We start from the raw sequence: 17,555 nt of genomic DNA on the forward strand, positions 1-17,555 counted from the left end.
ATTTTATATTTTTGTGTGATTGTATATTTTAAGCACCATTGCACCAAGACAAATTCCTTGTATGTGTAAAAACCTACCTGGCAATAAATCTGATTCTGATGGCAGTTGGGATCTGATTAACATGATTTCACAGCGTAGTATGCAAATGATATGCTGCCGCATAACAGGACCCAGTCCAGCACAGCCCGACCCAAGCTCAGGAAGGGGGAAAGAGAGAGGGGATGAGATGACATCCAGCAAAGGGCCACAGGTTGGACTCAAATTGATGGCCACTGAAGTAAGGACTCAGCCTTGTTAAATTGGGCGCCAGCTCTACCAGGTGAGCTATCCGGGCGTCCCTATTGTCATATTGTTATATGACCTCTTAAATACTTTCATTAAGCAAACACAGTGACCACCACAACATGAGACCCATTAAGGGTGCATTGGAACCAAAACTACAATCAGTTTCAGATGTATTATGAATCATTTTTGTGTGGGCTCTTTCTATCAGGTGTTCTTTCTGTGAACTGGAAACCTCCCCTTTCATGGAACAGCAAATGAGTGACGCAGTCACACTTCTATTCTGGGTCTGCTTCTGGTCAGCCCTCTGTCAGGCGCTCCCCTCTTTCACTCTTCATTTATCTCTCTCTTCTTCCTGTTGCTAAGCATCCACATCTGTTTGGCTCGCTCTGAAGAGTAAATGTCATCCCGATGAGGAATAAATACATTTCATCATAAACACACTCAAGTGTTACAATCAAATTTTGTAGACAGATGATCTCAACCCCATAGTTACATTTTACCAACACATTGATATAATTCATAGCTTGAAAATGTCTGAGCAGAAAACACAGCATTTTCCTGAGTTGTCCTAAAGCAGCACATTAGTCTGCCCAGACCACAACAGCAGCAGATCAAATATAAAAAATTAAATAGAAAGGATGAAACAGCCGAGGCCACACAGTCAGTCAGCACAGTTTCAACCCGATTATTCATTTCTGCCAATTGATTGAACACCTGAGGGCATATGAAAACAAATCTATAATTTCCAAATTTAACAAACTAATTCAGCTTACTAATTTTACACTGCAAAAGATAACGGGAAAGGGGGCTGCTCGCGGAGTGAGGTAGTGACGTGTGACACAGAAGCTTCCCCACTGATCTCAGGACAATGACAGCCTAATTAGCCTACACTAAATACCAATGTGTGAATGGCGGATCAGTGTAATGTGATGCTGATAACACTATAGCTGGTAATACTTCTTTTTTTCAGTAATACATTTGTGAAAGCTAAGTGTCCCCTCGCCTCTTAATAGCACCGTCTATGGATTTGTGTCATCGGCGTCAGGATCCTATCAGAGGAACAAGCTAAGCTAACATTAGCAGCAGCTCGACTAGCAGCCCCTCCAGGACATTGTTTGTCTAACGAATAGCGGCAAAGAAACACTGATTTTTAAAGTGGAACTACTTTATTCAATGAACACTGAAGGAATCCTAACCGGGAGAAGCTGACTGAAGACAACAACTCCCATGACCCCACACTGCCTCTCGACGTCATCAAACTTTGTCATTTGTTATCACAAACACCCTAGCTAAACTAGCTGTTTGCCCCTGTTTCCAATCTTTGTGCTAAGCTACTCTAAGCTAGCTGGCTATAGTTGGCTGTAGCTTCATATTTGTTGTAGAGACATGAGCGTGGTATCAGTCATCTCATCAAACTCCTCAGGAAAGCAAATGTGCGTATTGCCATATGTGCTTGCTGTGGATGCTGTATCTTTACAGTAACAGCTGGCTCATTGCTGCTGTTTCACCAAAACTGACACCTTGCAGGCCTTCCTCTCCCCGGGCTAGCTGGACGTCACTCCCCTCCCAGGTGTAATGCCACCGCCTCACCACACTTTCCTCAGTGCCCAGCCTTGCTAAACGGTAGTCGTCACTGTTCCCTTGATGCCCCTTTATCACAACCAACAATATGGATATTCCTCCTCTCTCTGCCTTCTTTCCACTTTCATTCTCTGTTCTCTGTTACTAGTTCAAATTAGCCCACTTACACCTTCTGCCTCTGCATTCTACTTCCTGTTTCCTCCTCTGGTCATCCATCTTTTCCTCACCTCTGTATGAGCTACCAGTGCTACGGCTAACTCCCCACTACCTGTAGGGTCAGTTATAATGAATGAAAGCGAAATAACCATTGTATTTTAGAAATAGCTTCTCCTCCTGCCAGTTGTTCTCTGCCAGCTTTCTCTCCCTTCATCTGTCACACCCTCCCTTTTCATTTTGTCATCCCCCTCTCCACCTGTGACGCCCCTCCATTTGTCCAGTGAGGTCATCCCTCTGTTCTCCCCTAATCCTGCGAGGTGCTCATCTTTCTGCCTCTGCTTAATCCGCCTGTGGCCCCCAGCCCTGACCACACACACGCGCAAATCTGCACATTTGTGCACACAGACTCACAGTTATTCTTGTATTGTATACTCAGACACTCAGTAATTCTCACAGCATGCATACACACATACTCATTCAGACAGCACACACACACACACAGCGCCCCTCCACCTCTCCGTATAAATCTCCCTCTGTCGGTACATTAGCCATTATGTCTGTCTCTATCCCTCTGTCTCTCTCTTGTGTCTGGTGATACCACACCTTCATACAGGTAAGTCTGTCTGTCGGTCTGTCCGTCCATCCCCAGAATGTCCTCTCTAGGTATTGTTTTCATAGGATTGCAGTAGAATAAAATATAACCAAAAACTGCAATATTTAATGTCATTTGTTGTTTTCAATTCATTTCACCATCATCCATCACAGTGGACACTTACATGTATTTAGTTTTGTCAGTTCTTTGAAAACTCTTCCTTGCTTGTGTGTTTAAGGATGCTCCAGTATGAGACCAACCAGCTAATCAGCAAACCTTTTCATGTAAAAAACTTCAACCAAAGGTTACTGTACTTTCAGGATTTCCAGATTACGTGTCTGCTACACTCCTTCTCTGCAGCAGACTCAAATCTTGGGTTTTCTGAGCATCCCTGAATGCACCACCAAGGCAGAATGTCTCTAAAAAAGACCTCTATTGCCATAAAACAGTAATGCAATAAAAACAGTAAATTCATTCTCTATCTCAAGTAGTAGTAAAGTCACAGCAGGTTAGATCCCTGCTGTTGTGATATTAATATAAATCAATGGCTACCTTGAACATAATCAATCCAAAAAGGGGAACCACTGTAATGGTCCTTGAGTGTAATTTTTCTCATCTCATCCTGAGTCGTCAAAACAATAACCTCTTATTTAACCAACATAACGGAGCTGAATGGAATTTCTCTCCTGGAACGATGACCGTCGTACCTTGAGTAATCCACAGACCTCACTGTCAACAGTTTTTTATAGTATGCTCTGTGGGCTACCCATGGTAAGCAGGGCACTATTTCTGAAAAGACAGGTCACTTTCCCTGCTTTAAGGAGAATATTCCATTCACCTCCATTGTATTTGAATGGCAGCAGAAATGATGGACATTGCCAGAACGGATGCAAATAGAGCCAGCACTGATTTATCTGAATGAGTAGATATCACCAGAGGTAAGTGACAAAAATATTTTTGTGTAGGTTTTATTTTGATGTTGAAGTTACAAAATACCCCACCTTTTTGAAATACTGGATAGAATGTATATGTTACATACAGTTGATAAACATAATGGATACGATGTAAAAGAGATCTGTGCTGCAAATGTTTATAGACAAATGGCTGCCTTGTGTGAACTGTCACCTCTTACAATCTGCATCTGCACTTCTTTGTACCTGCGAATCTGTTAGCACAGCAGACGGTCAGACAGTACAATTTCAAACCTGTAGAAAACCATGCTGCATCTTTATTATATACTTTTATTTATATGTTCTGAACATGATTTCATTCTGTAGTTGAGACACCTAACAATACATCCCCCCTTGGCCATTTGTGCCAAATTCTGTTTACATTGCTAGTCCAAAAAGCCCTCATAAAAGCATTCAGGAAATGTCAAAATCATCCACACTGCAGCGCTGTTAGCTAGCTTGGATTTCTTTTTTTAGAACTATCTGTCAAAGGGTCTGACAGCTAATTAGGCTTTTGTGAATACGATATGTGTGTGTGTGTGTGTAAACTACCACCCTTCAAATTGTTCCTTTGCCTCTATAGTCATGCTAACCACATGCACAAATGCTGAGGTCAGGCTAGCTAAGTTTAGCACTCAGTTAAACAGTTGTCTGCATACACAAATGTAATCTATGCAGTTGGTAGTGTGTGTGTGTGTATAGAACATTTACAGTGGCTAGTTCAGTCAGGGTCAATTTCCCAGTTTGAAGTCTTGTTAGCGACTCTTTTCTCTAGTTGAGCGTGACAATTTAATTCTGCCACACCATTAATAACATCACAAGTCATTTCTAAAAGGATTTAGGTCCTGAAACATAGTGGCTATTATCCCAAATAGTTTTTTTTTTTTATTATAAAAAGATATTAGGCTATTTTAACCCAATTCTAGCTAAAAAAAAACAAAAACACCTTGCAGCCTGTTTTCATTCCAGGTCCTTTAAATACAGACAAGAGCGGTGTTGTAACTTAGTTGCAATCTGAAACTTCACCACTAGATGCCACTAAATTCTACACACTGGGATATTCTCTTACATATGGAAAGAAAATCACTCCAGACCCTATCACTGGCATTTTCGTGACTTTCTCGGAGAATGTATTATTCCCTAACTCCCAACCAGAGGCTACAGCTTTCTCACATCAGGTTTAAAAGGTCCAGTTTGTAACATTGAGGAGGATCTATTGGCAGAAATGGAGTTTAATATTCATAAATGTGTTTTCATTATTGTATCATCACCTTCGTTACCTTAGAATGAGCCATTTTTATCTACAAAGTCCGCCATGAACCCAAAATGTAAGACCAAACACTGGCTCTAGACCTGGTACCTAAAAGAGGAGCTACTTATGTTACATGGACGTGGTTTAGGTATTAAAAAAGTCTGATCCAAACCAGAAACTGTACTATACATTAATGCAACTACAGTTGAAAAATGTTGTCTATTTCCCTTTTTATATTTTAACATGAATATTTAACATTTTTCTACGTGCTTCATTGGAAATTTGCACAAAAGTTCAAAATAAAACCTTTTATTTGTCGAGTATATAATTCAAAATATAATAAGATTACTATTATATAAACTATTTAAATGTGCTATATTGTGATATATATTGTTATCTCAATATAAAATGACCTGCAGTCTATCAGGATATGAGATTGTAGTCTCATCTGCAGCTTTCAGACTGAACATCCTCTGTTATCTGTAGAAAGTGAGGATTACAACATTACAGCTGCAGTAGCACGCAGTCTGAGCAGAGACATCATCTCTGCAGGAACCAGCTGCTGTAGTTGCTCATTATTTCACCGCACACAGACGCGCTGTCGCTTGTCGCAGTGTGAGTGGATGCTGTTTTTTATTCCGGTGGAGATCAATAAGGTACATCTGTATGGTGTGGGACAATCGGCTCCTAAAACAACATCAGAGTGAAAGAAGCAACGCTGGTGCATGAAATAAATAAAACAACAGTATTACATCCTTGTACACACACCTACGCTGTTGAGCCCTTTTTCTTTCGCCGTCGGCCCTCAGCAGGATGTGTACTCGTCTCCGTTTGCTCCCATTGATTCGGTTCAGCTCGCTGAAAACGTTACCGTGGAAACGGGAGACGGCGACCCCCTGTTATGCGTTTCTATTCATCTGTATTGAGTCCCATTGAGAGCAGAGTAGTACGCCTGGTAGCACCTTAACCCTCTCTTCCTCCTCTTTTTACTCTCTTGTTGTGGTCATCACTGGTTCCTCACTCCAACTTCTCTCACACATTTACTTCTCTTTCTAGTCCAGATGTGTTTCTGCCTCTGCTCAGCCAGTGGAGTTTCCTTTTTTAATGAGAAAACCAGAATCAGGAAGTATCACCATTTATAAATAGGGCAACAAAAAAAATAGTACACATAGTATAGATAGTTTTTGTATTTTTCCTTCTTCCTGTCCTTTGTTTTATTTATTTTATTTATTTATCTTTTCTCAGGAATTTGCGATATCTGTGAGATCTTTTACGACTTTTTAAATATAAAGGAGTTATTAATGACTTATTACAACTACTGGGCTTCCTAATTACTACTTATTGATAATAAGTAAGGAAGATGCTCAGTATGGGTCTTATAAAGCAGTAGCACAACAATTATTCTCTTATGTAAGAAAATACAAAACTGCAAGTGTTAATAACACTAAATTAAAGGTCCAGAGGATTTATTGGCAGAAATGTAATATAATATTCGTAGGTATGTTTTCATTAGTGTTTAATCTCCTGAATATAAGAACTGTTGTGTTTTTGTTTCCTTAAAATTAGACATTTTTATCTACAAATTCACAAACTGGACCTTTAATTTAAGCCCCAACTGTTAAAAACATAAATCTGCGCTTGTGTGTCGATGTCATGCTTTTTGACAGCTATCCCCCAATGCAACGCTCCGTATTTTTTATTGATGGGAAAATTACCCCCGTGCCTCTGAGCCTCTACACCTGGCAGCGGTGACTCATAATGATGATGATTAGTGAGCGTCTGGAATCTCAATTTATGGTTCACAATCGGGCGAAACTGTTACACAGAGACGCCGTTGAATGAGCGTTCCTCGGTGCGTGGAGAGTTTAACGCTTGACAGGCGTAGCAACAGTAACAAAGGGGGGGCAGGACTTAATTGAAGGGTCAATTAAAGGGCGCTGCGACTTATCGGTGATTTATAAATGATGATTCTGCTTAATAAAACGACCCTTCAGGTGCTCTTGAGCAAGGCACTGAGCTGCTGGTTAAACTGTCTATTTCCAGCAGCTGCACAGTATCTGTTTTTCCACTGACTGTGCTCTTGAGCAAGGCACTGAGGGTAACTCAAATACTAAAGTATCACTCGTTCTGTCTGTGTGTATCACATGCGTACTGTGTGTGTGTGTGTGTGTGTGTGTGTTTTCAGACTGTCTGTTTGTGTGGTCTGATCAGTGTGTCATTGTGTGTCCTCTCTCCCTCTCCCTCCTCCTGCCAGTCACCCCAGAGGCCATCGGCTTCCTGTCGGCGGTGGGCGTCTTCATCGTGGCGTTGGCCGTCCTCTTCCTCTTCATCAACAAGAAGCTGTGTTTCTCGCGTGTCGGCGGGCTGCCCTGTCTGGAGCAACATGGCCGTCGGAAGAAAGGACGAGTGGGAGTCCGGCAGGGGCTCGGTGAGTGACGAATATAAAGGATCATTGTATTTGGGAATGTCGTAAAACACATATTAATATTTACATTTTATACCCTTCACACTTCAAACTAATAAAGAAGAAATACACACTAACAGATGTGTGTTACAGATGTATTGTTCTTTACTGGAAGAAAACAAAACAAAGATAGTGTCAAAGAATGGGTTCATGAAATGGCATCATGGTATTAGAGACTTACAGAGTGAGAAATAGACAAAATGAGGAAACCTGGAAACTTTATTTCACCCAACCCTAACATAAGGAAACCCTATACTGTCTTAAAAGTAATACATGTAAGCATCACCTCTGAGATAAGAATCGCAATGAGAGTATGAGAGTGTACACATATATATTTTTTTTATGTATTTTTTATTTATCTTTCTTTTTTATTTGTATATTTATTTAGGCACTGCTACTTTGTTTTGTTTGTTTTTGTGAAGGTTCGAGGGTGTGAGACACTGTTTGTCCTGATAAAAACAAACTAATAAATAGTGTTTACAAAGAAAACACAGGTTGAAGTAGCATAACGTTATAACACAGAAAAAACAAATTCTTAACCACAGCGGTTCAAGGCCAGGAACTATCCATCCATCCATTGTTTGCTGCTTATCCGATAGGGCTAAAGATTGTTGCATGTTTATGATATTAATTTAATTATTTGAATATATATATTTTAACAGCTGTCCGTTAAACGCTAACAGAAACAGCAGTTAAGAATCTGAATGTGTCAGAACAAGCAGGAAGGAGACTGAACATTTAGTTAATTTATTCCAACACAGTGTAACATCACACAGTCCTGTGTTACAAGAGAAAAGGTCTGTGTTGCAACAATCCTCTGAATGGACTTCTCTCTGGTCGCTCTGAGTTATTCAAGTTACTTCCACCTGACAGAAAAGTGCCCACAGATGTTTATTTTGAGTCTTATTTCCATAAATATTCATCTCCTGCTCCCCTACATCGACCGACCGACCTCCTGTAAGAAAGGAAAACAATACGACCAATTCCAAAAATGTTGAACTAAATCTGAGAAGCCTCTCATTGACAACCAGAAAAAGCTGTAGAAAGTCTTTGTTTATTTCAGGTGAGCGCTGTCTGCTTTCTAGTCAAGGTTCACCTATTATATAACCTGTCAGATCTCAGTAGGAGAGAGAGAGTGCGTGTGTGTGACTCCTGCATGCAGTATGACTCCAATTAAACTAGTCAGTAACAGGGAGGGAACGTGGGTGAGTTTGTGTTTGTACAGTGGTTTCTGTGGGCGAGTTTGTACGTACAAGAGAAAGAGCCGAGTGAGTCAGCCACATAACTGCCACAAAGCTCTGCAGCAGCACATAATACAAAATATTAACATGATAAAACCTTGAAGAAAACTTCAGCAAACAGGAAAAAGTACAGAGAGAAAAGGACACTGTGTGTTTCTTTTGTTCGCTCTTTGGCAACCTGTAGAAACGCTTTCTTTACTCCCACTTGTCAAACACTGCTGACACCAAGAGCAAAAGGTTACTAAGGATTAACAAAATGTTGGATTCAAGTCCAGATTAAATAAAAAATGATGTTATTATGTATTTTGACAGTTTTCCAATGCTTATACACTCATAAAACACCAATTTTTTACTATTAATTGTCACTAATTGTACATAATTGTAGAAATGTATTAACAGTCAGTATTAAATTTTCTGTTAGAACATTATAGATTTGCAAATGTATTTTAATGTTTTTATGTGAAAAAAAGGACATTTTCTCTAAATAAGCAGTAGTTTTATGATTATTTTACAGTTACGGATTCATCATGTTATATTTACATAATATTTTACATGTAATTATATCAATATATGTATTTAAAAAACACTGTAAAAACTGTAAAATAACTGTAAACTACAGGAGCCGTTTTGATTTTGATCCTTTTTATTTAATACGGAAATTCAACATTTTAAAAAAAAGTTGTTTTACACTTTCTGATTGGTGAGTTTTGAAGGTGGATTTTATTATCTTAGTTTCCTCCTGTTTCCAGTCTTTAAGCTATGCTAAGCTAAGCTAACCATCCTCTGGCTGTAGCTTCAGACTGATACTATGTGAGTCTAAAAACAAAAAAAACACACATTTCCTAAAAGGTTTTCAATATTTAGAGTGAAGTGTCACTTCAGTGTTTGACAGTAATATGGATGTGAGAGCTTCCTCAACGTGGGCTGAAGAGGGTAAATCCTGCACATTTAATTCTGGCTGAGCGGCTCTGACTCACTTTAAAGATCAAAGTTAGCATTTTTTAGTTGGAATCAAACTCACATTTCTCCCTGGTTAGCTGAAGTTAACTGAGTATTATTTATGAATGTGATGCTTTATAATTAAGATAAGACATTCCCACCGGTGGGATGGTTGAACCCGGGTGGAGACTGTGAGTCAGTGAGCAAACACTGTGCAGGTCTGTTGGTTCCTCATCTGCAGCAGGTGGAGTCTCTGGTATTTCCAGTTGGTTTCCTGAACAAATAACACATCCTGTTCGGAGTCTCTCCGCAACGTTCACAGCTCCTCTGCAGCTTCACAGAGCGAGGTAGGGGCTCTTACTGAAAAAAATTTAGATTTAACCTAGAAATCTGTCCGCCTGATTAAATAGTTCCATTTGTACAATGAAAATGTAGGTTTCTTCTTTTTTAAATGTGATACCATGTGACAAACTTGCCCAAAGTCTAAATTTTTAAGTGAAATGTTTTTGTTTTAGGCATAATCCGTAATTGATGGTGTTATCTGAAGGCTTTTAAAGAGGTATATTATGTAACTGGACAATGATGTGCAGTTTGTAATCCACCCACCTGTTTACTTTGGTGCATTTTTATTGAAGAAAACCTTGCTAATTAAACACATTTAACTTCCTGTAAATCATTCACATTTAAAGTCTGCATTTATTTTGTTATTTAAACACACAAAAATCAGGAAGTGTTTGGTTTTTTATCAGCAGTCAAATTCAAGTTTATTGTCAAGTCGGTTTTCACATACAAGGAATTTGTCTTGGTGAGTTTGTGCATTACAGTGAACAAAGAGAATATAAATTAAGATAAAGATAAAAATAGATAAGCATAACAATTAATGAGTATTATAATAATTAAGACAACTCCTGTACAACTGAAAGAAACAGTAAAATAAAGCCAATATCTGAAAGTACAAACAGGGAAAGAAACTTAAAACCACAGAGATTCAGGTAAAAGCTACAAAAGTGACAGAGCTCAACTCTCAGAGACTTTTAAAGACGTCATATCAGTGGGTCCCAACCTGTGGGTCGGGACCCACTCTAGGGGTCACCAAAGCTTTGCAGGGGGTCGTGAGGCCTTCTTGATTTTAACACACAGTAGGTCTATATCTCAGCATTCTGTTAATTTCTGTGAAGAAAAGTGAATAAAATTGCTATTTGTAAAGTTTATATAATTATTTAAGATCTAAACTCTTCTTCAGTTTTCAGTCTCTGATCAACAGCCTCATCCTGCATTAGAGGGAATGAAACACTGAATTTGTCAAAAAAAGAAGCCTATTATAGATGATTGTTAAAGATAAAAACATAATACAGACAGAATTGTATGGGAAGTGACTGAACTCATCTCTGATCAATATTCACAGGAAATAATCTGATCAAAATTCATCCAAATTGCTCATTTTACACAACCAAACAACTAAAAATATGGTGCTGCAACTATTTTAATGGTGTCCTGCTTCATTAACAGTAATATTTACTGTACATACTTTAATAAAAAGGCAACCTCCCTGTTCCCGCCTATTCCTGGTCTAACTCCAGCTAACGTGGGTGTCCACTCTCCGAAATATGTTCAAAAACCAAAGTCAATCCAACTGTTTCTCCAATTACATGTAAAAGTCCTGCATTCTTGCAGCAGCAGCATATAGTTATATATAGTAGTTAATAAATGTAACTTGTTAAAGTAGTAATATTACAGTAAATTATCAATTAAAATTAAGAGTCCTACATTTTAAATTTTACCTACAAAACTCAGCAAAATCAAAATTTTTAATTTACAGCATTATATTTTAGGAATGCATTATATGTTTTGTATGTATATTATTAATCTGCAATTTATGCCGTAATTACCACTGTAATTTAAATGCACTAAAATTAAATAGTACAATGTTTTAATCTGAATAGAAGTATAAAAAGTAGTATAAAATGTGAACTATTTTCCATCGCTGCCATCTTTTACTCGAATAAAACATCTGAACACTTCTCACCTTACTGTCAAAGAGAGCACAATTTACAGGTTGAAATCAGGCTGGGATGATAATTATGATTCATCTCTAAACGTGTAGGTCAACCATACAGTTTCCCAGCAAAAGATTCATCTGAATGAAGCCAGAGAGGAGGTCAGAGAAAGAGAGAGAGAGAGAGAGAGAGAGAGAGAGAGAGAGATAACTGAAGTGAGAGAATTTCACACTTGAACAGAGTTTTCAAGTCAGTGAGCAACAAAAGCAATTGCATTAAAATCTTCTCTGATATGCCCACTGTATGTAATATTCTGGTTTTATGTTTAATCACACGTTGCCATTATGATGGCAAATAAAAGCACATAAAGAAAAAAATAATAATTTCAGTGTCCTGTACTGTGTGCTGGAGTTTATTCCTGGTACAAATAATAAATCAAATCAAGTCAGCATACTTACCAGCCCATTAGATTCAATTAGATAACCTCAATAGGTAAGAACCACGAATAGATTCTTCTGAGAGACACTCAAAGGAACTTTTGTTTTCTATTATTCATGTGATAGGGGACAAAAACAAGTATTCACCACTAAGTGGAGCTATAACTCCGTGTAGGATGTTGTTCAGGATTGTAAAAACAAGAGCAAGGTTGGAAGTTACCCAACATTTCATTTCAGCCTTAATTTCAATTGACCCTAACTCATCCAACTTATTACTGCCTGTTTTGGTCTATTTGAGGTAAAACAACACAAAAGTTGCATCATATTTGTGACAATGCACAGGGCTTTTTTTCAATGAAGAGACAGGTGTAAATAATCAAATTAATGATGCCTTAAATTCCTTTTAGCTTAAATAGAACAGAACAATTATTAGTTATTAGTAACACCTGTGCATTTTCTTACAAGGACATGTAAAAATGTCTGCTGTGAAAAAGGCCTGTTGTGTGGTTATTTAGTGGTAGTTTAGGCACAAGGCATTTTAGTCAAGTTGGGGCTACAGTGTCCCTGTTATCCTGTGCTACATGTTGTTGGTTTAAAATAATGTGTAATAACAAGTTACCAATATTACACCACTCAGACAGGAGCTAGATGGGTGGCATGGGAGGAGCCCCAGTTTGGTGTGAAATGCTGTCAAATTTAACACATTAATTTAGATTAATTAAAAAAAAATAACATGTTAAAATACAGAAATTCATTCAATAATTTGCTATGGCCACATTTTAGAGTGATACACTTCAATGAAAAAATACACATATTTGGAAATAATACAATTTATTGATTTCTAATGCCACCTGTAGATATTCAATTTATATTCAGTGCTTTATAAATGTGCCACAATAATGTAATGTATTTGAGTTACAATTTCTTCATTTGGGGGCTTTTCCAAGAGAATAGTGACATATTGTTTATATATTAAATCAATATATATTTTTGCCACTCCTTAAAGTCTCCACGCCTTCTTGCCACCCCATGAATGAATTTCTCTAGCTTCACCCCTGCACTCAGAGGACAGTTTCCAAATCTTTTAATGTATACTAAGCATACAACGTAGAACAGGTGAGATATGATATCAACAACCAGAAACATGCTGCAGTGTATACTGTAAATATTGTTTATGATCTAGCTTAGTCCTGCAGTTACACTGACATGTAAACAGTTTAAAAGACTGACCTGGGGCATTTTCCACTCACGCTTTGTATATTTTATATTGTGTAATCAATTCAAGGTGTAACGCATTCTGTTGCTCATCAGACAAAAACTGAGACATAACAACATGGGAGGTCTGTATCTGTTGCCATAGCATCAACACGTACTTAAATCAAAGCAAATTTTGTCCGAGTTGTCTATAGCATAGATACATAAATAGATGAATAAATTATTACATACATAAATGGGCATTTAGCACGTTTTCACGCCCTAACAAAGGTTAATATCTGTCAACTCTGCATGTTTCAGGATGGTTTCTGTGATTCACTCTTTAGATTATGTATTATTTATAATCAAACAAGCATGCAGTGGAAGTAGGAATGTGAGACCTTGTCATGAGATGGAGCTGCTACATTATCACACGCCTGTTTCCAATTATCCCCTCGAGGAACAGCGAGGACTGCATAGCCCACTTTGGCTCCACAGTGTTTTTTAGCTATAAATAGCAGTTCACACAACTAGACAGAGTCTGGTAACAAGACTTCCCTGGGATTCCTTTTGAATGAAGCGGGGGTCAAAGGTGATGAAGACATAGCCAATAGAAGTGCTTCCTGTTTGAACTGAAATACTTTAACTCCTCAGAGAGGTGTGGGTAGCAGAGGGAATGAGCATCTGTGATAGGCCCACACACTTTAGAGTCCAATAAGTTACACTCCGACAGATGACTAAATGAGTGAATGAAATTCAAGTAAGGGGGTTTTTATTAAGGGGAATTTCTGCCCTAAATTAGTATTATTTTATTGAGTTACAAAAATAAAACTAATCTGTTTGTGCGAGACTTTTCAACGCTCTGGTGAAATTGTGATGCTATCTACAATCAAATCATGGTGACGGTTATACATGCAGGTTGTCTCACATCAGCATGCTGCGACATGCTGTGGTGGTGGGAGAGAGAAAATGCACTGGCGGCCTAGTCATTATCTGGAGTAGGAGGCCTATGACTCACCCTCAGTGGAGTCCTTCATTCCTCAGGGGCCTCGGAGCCACAGTCCTTACAAAACTTCAGCATGCTGGGCTGTCACTGGAAAAATTATTTATAGTGAACACTGTCTCCCTAGCGATGTCGCGCACTATTGAAAAAACTATTGAACGTTTCAAACGTGATCACCGAACGTGTTCACTCATCACCAGTAAAGACAAAACAACAAAGCATATCAGTGGTATAATCTGAGTTATGAGTCTGACTCCTGTGCTGTGCTTGGTTTCACCTGAAAGCTGATTCCAGACATTCATCTGTGATTGAACAACTTGCCCAATAACCACGAGTGTTAACTCACCAAAGAGCTGCCTGTTAGTCACTATACAATGGGATTTAAAGTGGTTTAAAGTACTGCACGTCTAATACCATACGAACATGCCTAGAGTGCTTAAATTTTTAAGTGATACGGCTATGATAGTCGGAGGCAAAGTACAAGTGACAAAAAAAAAGTCGATCTGAGAAGTACAGATAGTTTTCAGTCCCTGTAAACATACTCACATACTTGTTTGTGTTCACCGCTCTCTTGTCCTCTTCCCTTATTTGAACAAAAGAGAAGCTCTTTAATTTTCTGATGTAATCTTACCCGTACCCCACAAGTATGAGCTCACTCATACAAATAGCCCTTCTGTCACCCACAGTGACACACTTACAGTACCATATCCCCCACACATCACGGATGTCATTTGAAACTTTGTCAATTGAAGGGTGAGATGTTTCAGCACTCAAACATTAGGAGTAAAAATGCTTTAGCCATGACTCAATTCTATATGACAACTACTCAAAGTTCCTGGGGATAGATCATCTTACTCAGGAATGAATGTTAAAATTAATCATTTTGGCTTCTGATAAGTCACAGTAACCTGTACCATGCAGTTACGGGCAGGTTGTTGCTGTAAGGCAGAGAGATGGTTGTCTCATGCAGCCAAAACAACCTGAAGCGGAAACCTGAAAAAAATGTAGCGATGAGGGTAGACTTGAGGAGAAATCCCCCACTTTGCTCCACATGAACGGTATTAGAGAATATATACATTTCTAAATTTGACACTAAAATTGATCATTTTTATCGTTCAGTCTTAATATCTAAGCTCCATCTGTCATGATCCGCTCCTGGCTGGACTGTTTTCATGTGGATGGAGAGATTAAGGTAGAATAACTGTACGAAAAGACGTAACTGTCAAAAAAGTACTCATGTTTGACCCAATGATCTTTATTTAACAAAGGATCTCACTGAAATTGTTTGCCTGTCCATAATAGGCTGAAGGTTTATACGGTAATGTGACACCTACATAGACCTTAAAAGATAAAAATCCCCGTATGCGTTTCTGTATCTCAGGACATTTGAATACATAGAGCATCATTTTACCTTCAACGCTTCTGGGGTTATTAATCCAAATAAAATTTAATCATTATAAAACAGGGTATCGCCTGTACATAGAATTTCCTTATCACATATTTTCTTTCCCTGAACAGACGAACACGTATTAATTCACACAAAAACAAAGGACTCAGAGAGAGAATCAAAACATTGACAATTGGATATATTTCAAAAACGACTCCAACAACTAGTTTTAGATAATGTTACAAAATTTATTTCTAAATTGTTATGAGCGGATTAGACACTATTCTGTATATCTCTGGTATACATCTCCCTTTAGCCCATTTGACTCTATTATAATATGTTCTAATGTACAGAAATATGATAGTATCAGCAGTTAGAAATCACTCTACAAGATAAGTCTGGACCAACCTATAGAGAGATTTCCTATAAGTTTATTGCGTTTTTATTGCCGTACACTCGTGCTGCCACTTCTAAGCTAATTTTTCTCAACTACCTTCAAGTTGTTTATCCATAAGCTCCCTCCGGTAACCACTTCATTTGTTTCTTGGATGGTCAGACACCCTCCTCTACCATATATCTTAATACGTGAGCCGTCTTATACATGTTCCTCTATGAATATAAATAATCATTAATATATGGTATAAAGCAAGTGTATCCTAGATTGATTACTCATACAATAACCAGTGATCTGTTTGTGGTTCTTTATAGTATGTAATATTTAATATTCTTACTCTATCTCGGCTTAAATGTTTACCCTATCAGGCTTGTTTTCCTGTTTATAATATATTTAGCGTGATTAAACCAAAAGTAAGAAGGTACAATTAGCATTGCGGTTAAGTTCAAACAAAAAAAAAAAGTAATGGCTAAATTCCAGTAAAAAGTGTAGTTAATTTAGTAATAATCAGATGAGTATCAGAATAATGAGTCCATTCATGAGAGAGATATATCATTATATACAGATCGAGAAGTGGAAAACAATAATGAATTGCAAGACCAGGTATTAATATCTTCAAATTCAGGAAAGATAATACACACAATCCTCCACTCCAATAATTATACAATTAAGTTACACGCATTGAGAAGTGTCATCTTTATAATAGATTTGCCCTAAATATTCTAGTTACATCTTGGTAGAATAATTACCTTTCTTCTTCGCCCAGCTGACTTATGAGTAAGGACACTTACTCGATGCCACCTTTTAATATTGTGGGAAAATACATTAATACATCTGACCCAAATGTAACATGATTCCTATTGTAAAAGAGGGGAGTGGAAAAGTAACTCAATGTACCATTTACTGGTATTGGCAAGTACTCGTACTACATTGTTGAGGGTACTTTGTTCTTTACGTGAGTTTTTTTTACTGCTACTTTTACAGCATCCCTTATTCGTTTGGAAATTATGATAGATTATCCTCTTAATATATATGTATATGTGAGTAACATAACCAATCTAAACATTTACACCCAACTACCAGAGGTGTTCCTAATTTAAATGGAACTGCTTGTCAGAGGCTAGTACTGGGTTTTCTTCTCTATCTCTTCCCAACAACAACAACAAGAAAGAAGAACACAGGACAAGACCTCTAATTTAAACACTTCCCCGGTTTGAATCATGTGTGTTTTTTTAACCCTTCTAAAACAGGAACTTTGGCGCACACACACACCTAACTATGGTTGAACGATCACTGTGGCGGCAGATAAAAAATAGAAATGGAATTTAAATGTGCACACACTGCACATAAAAACGTACAGATGATATACCTTCATGCTACTGGCTCTGCACACTCAGTCTCCCGTCTGTATGTCTGTTAGTGAGATCTTTCTACAGCTGAACAACCCGCTCTGGGACGTCCTTAGAAAGTGGCTAATAAGACAAAACTCTTAACTTCAAAGCACACAACCAGGTCTAGGTGTTCAGGACTCACCTGATCAGCTAAACTATAAGCTTTATCAAGGGAGGACGTCTTAAGCTACTCTTAAATGTGGAGAGGGTGTCTGCCTCAGACCACAAACTGGAAGCTGGTTCCATCTATGTGTTGATGTGTATCTCTGTATATATGAAGGGCTCTGGCAGA

At 38.1% G+C, this 17,555-nt stretch overlaps 1 protein-coding gene across 1 annotated transcript in view; it reads left to right on the forward strand.

The window, feature by feature from the left end:
• The first annotated feature begins 4,879 nt into the window (after window positions 1–4,879).
• LOC118336865 (synaptotagmin-16-like) overlaps window positions 4,880–17,555 on the forward strand; it is an 18,559-nt gene continuing 5,883 nt past the window's right edge. The window contains 2 exon segments of the mRNA XM_035673623.1: window positions 4,880–4,892; window positions 7,002–7,244. Coding sequence (XP_035529516.1) covers window positions 4,880–4,892; window positions 7,002–7,244 — 256 coding nt within the window.

Source organism: Morone saxatilis, unplaced genomic scaffold (genome assembly GCF_004916995.1).
Source record: "Morone saxatilis isolate NCDOM2014 unplaced genomic scaffold, NCSU_SB_2.0 Contig3, whole genome shotgun sequence".
Taxonomy (NCBI): Eukaryota; Metazoa; Chordata; class Actinopteri; family Moronidae; genus Morone; species Morone saxatilis.